The following is a 7,869-nucleotide window of genomic DNA, read 5'->3' as shown; positions in this document are numbered from 1 at the left end:
GGGGGGGGGGGGGAATGGGTGTGTCACACACCCTTTCGAACCCTAAAAAATCTCCAATTTAAATCGAATCTTCCCTCATTCTCTCTCTCTCTCTCATAATTCATCCCTCTTACTGCGCTGTAAGAGAAGATCTCTCTCTCTCTCTCCGACCTAGATTCCCTCTCAATTGTCTGAAAAATGGTTGGTGCTAAGACTAAACCTTCGAGTGTCTCTGGGAAGGATAAGGTTTTCCAATCGATCGTACAATTCAACTTCGATTCTTCTCGTTTCTGCTTTTTTGATGAGTAGAATTGATTCGAATTGCTGATTTTTTTTTGTAACAGGTCAGCAATGGTGGAGAGTTGGTGGGCTCAAAGGTTAAGGTTTGGTGGCCGATAGATCGCAAGTGAGTCACTCGATCTAACTTGATAAAGTTTGGTTTTTTAAGTAATTGTGATGTTTGAATCTTACAGATCTCTGTTTGGTTGTGTAGATTCTACAAAGGAGTGGTTGATTCGTTTAACTCCCGCACTAAGAAACATCGGGTAATAATAATTCAATTCAATTCACATCATGTCTTTGTTTCTGTAGATCTGGCTTGGATGTAGATTCAATTACATCTTTCATTAAATGAATTGTTGATATTGATTTGAGTTAGGTTGATTTCAGGATCCTTAATTATCCAATTTAGGGTGCATTCAATTAGTCAATTAATGTTTGTTACCTTACTTTGCTTTGCTAACGTTGTGTGATAATAGGTTTTTTATGATGATGGTGAGAAAGAGATCTTGGATATGAACAACGAGAGGTGGGAGTTAGTTGGAGAAGATGATGATGAGGAGGAGGCTAATGCTGATGAGGTAGAGAGTTGTTTTTATCATTTTTATTGTCGATTTGCTGTTGTGGATTATCTGTTAATGGTTCAATATCTCCCTACAGGACAAATCTGACGATGAGATTGCTGATGTTATCCCAGAACTGTAAGTAGAGAGACTCTTCTTGTTCTTGGTCAGGTCTTGATTCAGATCCTGTGTGTTGTGTTTGGTAGTATCGATAATCTCTAGAGGTTAATGAGTCTGTCTCATACAATGAGTGTTTTTTTCAGTGATCTTTGTTACATCTTGGGACAAACTCTTTGCAGGACTAACAGGAAGTCTGCTAGGACAAATGGCGTCATGGGGGATATTGGGGGGAAGATGGTAGCAGCGGCATCGCGTCTGAGGTCATGCAATAAGATTTCTGAAGCAACCAACGGGAAGAAGAAAAGGGCTTCTTCGTCTCCATCAGAGGCTGTCTCTGAAAAGGAGGCAAAACCTATGGCTTCCTCTAAGAAGAGCAAGAGGAAGAGGACTGATGATGAAGATGTGGGTGGTGATGAGCATGCATCTGACGATGAATCCAAGCCTCTGCAGATTTTGGTTGATAAGTTGAAGGGCAAGAAGAAGAAGAAGAAGCAGGAGAAGGAAGCTCCCAAAGAAGAAGTGGAAGAGGGTGAAACCAAGGAAGAAGTGGAAGAGGGTGAACCCAAGGAAGAAGGGAAAGAGGAAGATGGTGAAGAGGCTTAGACAAGAGTTTCGCAGTCTGTGTCTATGTGCAAGTACCGTTAGAAGAGTTTTTAATTTATACAGCTGAGTCTTATTTGGTTTAAAGTATAGGACTTTGTAGGGATTTTAGGCTATGTTGATTCGAAAAATGTGCAGCCATAGGGGTTGAGTAAAGCTAATCTGTTGAACTATGATTTGTGAAATGTTTACCATTTATTTACTCGCAGCCCCTCTTTGATATGAATCATGTTTTTCACTTGCAAAGCAGTTTTAATTTAAATGCTTCGCATATTTTTGTTAAAAAATGCTCAACATACTAAGAGCATTATTAACACCGGTCGTGATTTGACATTTTTTTACACTTTTCGGTTAAGAAAGAACTTTTATATTTCTTATTTAAGTATTTAAGAGACGATTCTTAACTTTTTTTAATTAAAATCTAAGAAAAGCTAAAAACCGTCTCTTACCCGAAACTAAAAACCCTAGTAATCATAGTCTAAGATGGCAAAAAAAAGAAGAAAATAACTCATATGTGTTCTTGTTATGACATAAACAAGATATAGTGCTAAAACAAGCCTATATTCACTGTGAACTCAAGTGAGACAGAAGAATAAACAATGTTAAATTTAAGTATCAAAATCTCATATTCTATTCAAATTTCTCATCTCATATTTTATAAAGCATATTTTGAATAATACTAGTACTTTATATATGAACTATTTACTTCTTTATTTTGTTAGGAGGAGCTCTATGACTTCATCTTTTATACTAAGCTAAACAGAACCGTGTATAGTAAAACCTCTATAAATTATATTCGATAAATTAATAATTTCTATAAATTAATAAATTTCACCGGTTTCAATTCGGGCCGGTTTAAAATTTGACACAAATCGATAAAATAATAAGATAACATTTAAAAAAAATCTATGTAAATATATGGTCCCATTAAAATTATAAATTAATAATTTATATGTATACATATTTTATATAATTAACAACTTATTATTATATTGTTTGTTTTATATTCACAATGAAGTCACTTTTATATTTTCTTAACACTTAATATATTTTTGATGACATTTAGTAATTTTATATCAAAAGCCACATTTAAATTCAATCATTTTAACTATCCTACTCCTTGGTTAAAATCCTTCGGTCATTTAACCATTTTCAGTTTTTGCGGTTGCCAGTGGAGAAACTAATCAGTCTCTAGATAGCTTCTTAACTTGCAAGTCTTTTTGGGTGGGCACAAATACTTGTTACTTGCCTTATACCCGTTACTTGATTCGTATTCGCCTCATTTTTTCAGGTACTCGTCGTTGCCAAGTCAAGTATCAAGTCGTTGAGTTTTGTTACTTGCAAATACAAGGCAAGTAATAAGTATCACAAAAAAAGTTACGGCTCGCCTTGATATTACTCATTACTTGTGTTTACGACTGAAAAATGATAACTAAACTATAAAAACCAAAGACCTGCATAGATATTTCTGTGTTGTAAGAAATAAGCAATACTTTCTTATTGAAATATATGTATTAAGTTCATTCTTTTTTTTTTTATATTAGGTGCAAATAATTTATTTAAAATAACTCTTGTGTTTTTTACCAAGTCGAGTAAATAAAACAAACTTTCATAATCTTCTCTCATAAAATATTATCTATCAAGTAATTATTAAAAACTTAAAAATATATCCAAGTAATTAATAAATACTTGTATGTAGCAAGTAATCGAACAATACAAGTAACATATATTTGGACAAGTACTTGTTTCCGACATGTCAAGTACAAATCCAAAAGTTCATTACTCGTTTAAGACAAACCAAATATCAAATATACGTAAAAAAACAAGTATCCGCCTTACACCCAACACTAAAGTCTCCTCCAAACCGGGACACGAAAAAATAAAATAAAATAAAGTCAGCATTAATCCAGATTTAAGCTGATGAAGAAAAGATGGTGCGACACGCGTGTGTCCTTCACTAATGACGCAATCTATTACAAGGACGTTAAACAGATAAGAGCATCCACAATGGTGGATTTGTGGGAGGAGTCTTTGGGATTAGTTTAATAATTTTTTTTTTTGAATAGTTAAGGACTCTAGTCAAAATAATGTGTCTAATGGTGATCTCCAATTAGGAGTCTTTAGGAATAAAAAATAATTTTTTTTTAAATTGAAATTTATTTTTTATTTATTGCATGATGGAAAAAAAGATTCAATAATTAAACTCAAAGATACAATAACTATTAATCTTTATCACCAAATTTGTTCCAAATATGCTCAATTAAATCTTTTTTTCAAATGATCATGTCTACGCCTATCCCGAAGATCTTTCTGATTCTGATTGACAAATATGTTATTGAGATTTGTAGGCCTGTCGGTTTCGGTTTCCACCTGTGAACTTCTGGTAACGTTTCCTTCTTCAAATTCCGATATGTCGATACGAGCATATCCGTTGCGTTCATTTTTGACTATCATATTGTGTAGTATGATACATGCTCGCATAATCTTCGCTATCTTTTCTTTGTCCCATGTAAGAGCCGGGTTTTTGACAATCGCAAATCGAGCTTGCAATACTCCAAAAGCCCGCTCCACATCTTTTCGGGCTGCTTCTTGAATTTTAGCAAATAAGTTTGCTTTAGGACCTTGAGGAAGTGTGATAGATTGGATAAATGTTGACCATTTTGGATATATACCGTCTGTGAGGTAGTAAGCGAACTTATACTCGTGTTCGTTGATCACGTACTCTAACCTTGGAGTTCGACCTTCTATAATGTCATCAAAAACAGGAGACCGATCAAGGACATTAATATCGTTTAAGGTACCTGGAGGACCAAAAAAGCGTGTCATATCCAAAGATCTTGTGAAGCTACAGCCTCTAAGACAATTGTCGGTTTTCTTGATCCACATGCGTACTGTCCTTTCCAAGAGGTTGGGCAATTTTTCCACTCCCAATGCATACAGTCAATGCTCCCAACCATCCCAGGAAACCCGCGTGTCTCTCCAATATCGAGTAGTCGCTGAAGATCCTCTGCCGTGGGTCTTCGTAGATACTCATCTCCAAATAACTGTATTATTCCGTCAGTGAAATGATGTAAACAGGAAAGTGCCGTGCTCTCACCAAGTCGGAGATATTCGTCTACCGCGTCAGCCGCAGAACCATAAACAAGCATACGAATTGCTGCCGTACATTTTTGTAGTGGAGAAAGACCAAGCCTCCTGGTAGCATCTCTTCTTTGTTGAAAGAATGGAACATTCTGTGAGAGGCCATAGACAATACGCATGAATAATTCCTTGTTCATACGGAAACATCGTCCAAAAAAATGTGCCTCATATGTCGGATTTTCGGTGAAGTAGTCATTCCATTAACGGCTGTGTCCTGCTTCATGGTTTCGTTCTATATAAGCACGTTTTCTTTGCTTATTGGTTTGGGCCTCGAGAATGTCGTTGAATGTATCTTCGCAGATATCGTCGAAAACTTCGTCTAATCTTTCTTCCAATTCATCGGATGAAGATGATGACATCCTGCTTGAGAAAACAATGTCTAAGTTTTTTTTTGTATAAGTTAATTTTTATGTATAATCTCAAATTATGTATAAGTTATTTTTATGTATAAGTTCGAAATTTTAATTCCAAATTTATGTTAACATAATCAATAGTCCTACGCTTAAAATTATGTGTGTATTCGTTTGGTTTCAATCGGAAGCAAGAGAAGTCTTAATATTGTGAAGTCTTAATATCCTTTTTACTATAACATTATAGCAAGTCTTAATATTCTACCAAGTGTTGAGTTCAAATCAAGAGAATATCCTTTTTACAATAACATTCTAGCAAGTCTTAATATTGATACAAAGAGAATCAAGAGAAGAACTTCTTACACGCAAATATTACAAAAGATCAGTCAGGTTTTGTGATCTTTAGAAGATCATGGTAGCAACATCTTACAACATCTCCGAGAAAACACAAGAACATAAGTCAAGTTTTGATGAAGAGGAAACAAAGAGAAGGTGATACATAGCTAAAGACCAAACGAGAACTACTTATACTACATAAACTGAAAGAGATGAACCCGTGACTTTCAGTACTCCTAATGCACCCGTGACTTTCCCTACTCCTAATGCACCCGTGACTTTCTCAAGCTTCAATGCACCTGTGACAACTTCAGCCTTAACCTGAAACAAGGAGAATCAAGAGAAGAGTTAGTTTAGTTTTAAAGAAATTAGTACTCAAAACAACAGTAATACCTTAAACCGATCAGATAAACATAAAATCAATTCAGACATTAGTTTGAGTTTCAGAGTTGTTTCCATCTCAGAGAGAGGCTCCTTTTTCGCTAATAAACGATCAAGGAGCTTTTGCCTAGACAGTTTTTCTTTGAGTTCTAAAACGCCTTGCAACTTTGACAACTCCTGTTCTCTGCCACTCTTCTTCTTCTTAAGAGCAGCTTTCGCAGCCTTCACTCCGAGAGGTATACCCTCTGGTTCTCCTACAGCCTCTTCTTCTCTATCAACATCCACCACTTTGCGCTTCTCCTTACCACTGTCCGTACCCTGAAACATGGAGCACCATTTCTGGTCATGCCTCAGCTCCCTCCAGCAGTGATCCAGGGTGAACTTGTACGCGTTATTATTGAAGAATAAGTCTAAGGCAGCTTTCATCACATCATCATCATTTTGACCACTTCTTTGCTCCCGAAGAGCCGCATCATAGCATCCAGCAAACTTCGATACTTGCTCGTTAATCCGAGCCCATCTCTGCTTGCAAGGAACCAGCTCTCTCTCTATTGTCCCAACCAGGAGAGGGCTTGCGTTGTAGTACTCTACAATCCGCTTCCAGAATGCTCCAGCTCTCTGCTCATTGCTCACGACCGGGTCTTTACTGGTGTTAAGCCATGCACCAATAAGGATTTTATCCTCTATGGGAGACCATTTCCTCCTCTCAGAAACTTGGGGAGTTGACTTCACAGCAGCGTGTGTATCAGGAACTTGGCTACCAGACATCACATAAGCCTCATCAGCACCTTGGCTACCGAACCAAAAAGGTTCGGGTGAATCAAGGTCAACTGGATGTTGACTCTGTAGTAGGTTAACATAGCTTGATGAGTTAGCCATGGTTGCTCTGTGCCACTCTACTAGCGACACAGAGGCTTAAGTAAGCCTTCTATGACTTAGAACTAACTAAGGCAATCAAATCAATGCAGTTGGGAAGCTGGAACATTAAGTATTCGACTAAGTTTAAGTACTAACTAAGAAGCAATAAAAGCCAATCAAATCAGAACAAATAGGAAGGTGGATAGCAAAATATTATCATTTAACACCAATTCATTAAATGATTTTAGCTTGCAAAATTCAAGCTAGGAAAATTCAAAATACTAAGTACATAGCCTACGAAAATATTGCAAATATCTTACCTTATTACAGAAACTCGCGAGGTACACGACTCTCCTTTGAACCATTTCCAAATATTCCTGAAAAATGAGATGAAACAATCATATTTCTAACAAAATGAGATTAAAGAATCACAAGGAACAGAAACTCACCACGCAGAATAAGTAACACCAACCCTATTAAAACTAAGCTACATACCATTAGCTTAACTCCTGCTTTCTTCTTTGAAAACTCGGATACTGTCTTCTCGAGGATAAGCAGCTTATGCTCACTCTCATTAACTTGACCCTTAAGCTGCCTAAGCTCCCTCTGAAATTCCCTCATCTCCTCCATGACCGCCACGTCCCACCATTTCCAAACGTGGCAGTCTCCATCATCAGCATTGTGGCACGTAAAGTACCGTCTGTATGGGTCTTTAGGAGTGTAAGAGTATCCGAGAACAGGCTCCGCACCACAGTAGCATGTAGTCGGGATTCCATCATCAGCCTCTGGTTGAGGTTGGTACTCAATCGCCTCTGCATTTAAGTAGCTACTCTCAACTTCATCCGCGTACATCTGACCTTCTGCTTCAAGGAGGGAGGTTATGTCTACAGAGTTTGATGATGAAGATGGCTGGCTGTAACTGTAATCTTGTCTCATATTCGTTTACCTGAAAGAAATGATGTAAGAACATGGTTAAAAAACAATAATCATCATCAAACCAACGCAAGCAACGAGTAAGAACAGAGTTAAAGCACAAAAATCATCATCAACCAACGAAACCAACGACCAAGGATGCAAGTTATGGGGGGGGGGGGCAAAGGAGAATCCAAGTTTTTTTTTTAATAGCAAACGACAGAGTTTAATCTTTTGTATATATAGTGCAAAAGTAACGTACTTTTTTAGATTTCAGTATATCTATTTTAATAAAGAGATGTATTAAGGAAAAAATAACTTAGAAGAATGTTGTTGACTTGTTTCCATTA

General features: G+C 36.8%; 3 protein-coding genes across 4 annotated transcripts; 1 reads left to right on the top strand and 2 right to left on the bottom strand.

Moving 5' to 3' along the window:
• Positions 1-20: 20 nt before the first annotated feature.
• On the top strand, positions 21-1,779 carry LOC106331495 (high mobility group nucleosome-binding domain-containing protein 5). 2 transcript variants are annotated; one of them, XM_013769870.1, is made up of 6 exons: positions 21-240; positions 324-385; positions 473-524; positions 738-839; positions 919-959; positions 1,121-1,779. In XM_013769870.1, exons 1-6 carry the CDS (start codon positions 178-180, stop codon positions 1,542-1,544), a joined length of 744 nt encoding a protein of 247 aa, XP_013625324.1. In that variant the 5' UTR covers positions 21-177; the 3' UTR covers positions 1,545-1,779. The 2 variants fall into 2 exon arrangements, with proteins under 2 accessions (XP_013625324.1, XP_013625325.1); XM_013769871.1 differs by having other exon boundaries at positions 22-225.
• A 3,778-nt stretch (positions 1,780-5,557) lies between these two features.
• LOC106329636 (glutathione S-transferase T3-like) lies at positions 5,558-6,628 on the bottom strand. The gene is made up of 2 exons (XM_013768321.1): positions 5,762-6,628; positions 5,558-5,689 (listed from the first exon to the last, which is right to left on the bottom strand). Exons 1-2 carry the CDS (start codon positions 6,626-6,628, stop codon positions 5,558-5,560), a joined length of 999 nt encoding a protein of 332 aa, XP_013623775.1.
• A 303-nt stretch (positions 6,629-6,931) lies between these two features.
• Positions 6,932-7,543, bottom strand: LOC106329635 (uncharacterized protein At1g43920, Chloroplastic-like). The gene is made up of 2 exons (XM_013768320.1): positions 7,057-7,543; positions 6,932-6,984 (listed from the first exon to the last, which is right to left on the bottom strand). Exons 1-2 carry the CDS (start codon positions 7,541-7,543, stop codon positions 6,932-6,934), a joined length of 540 nt encoding a protein of 179 aa, XP_013623774.1.
• Positions 7,544-7,869: the final 326 nt, after the last annotated feature.

The sequence above is a fragment of the Brassica oleracea genome, chromosome C3 (assembly GCF_000695525.1).
Source record: "Brassica oleracea var. oleracea cultivar TO1000 chromosome C3, BOL, whole genome shotgun sequence".
NCBI classification, from domain to species: Eukaryota; Viridiplantae; Streptophyta; class Magnoliopsida; order Brassicales; family Brassicaceae; genus Brassica; species Brassica oleracea.
The sequence above is the reverse complement of the archived record's forward strand: the minus strand, read 5'-3'. Positions and strand labels throughout refer to the sequence as shown.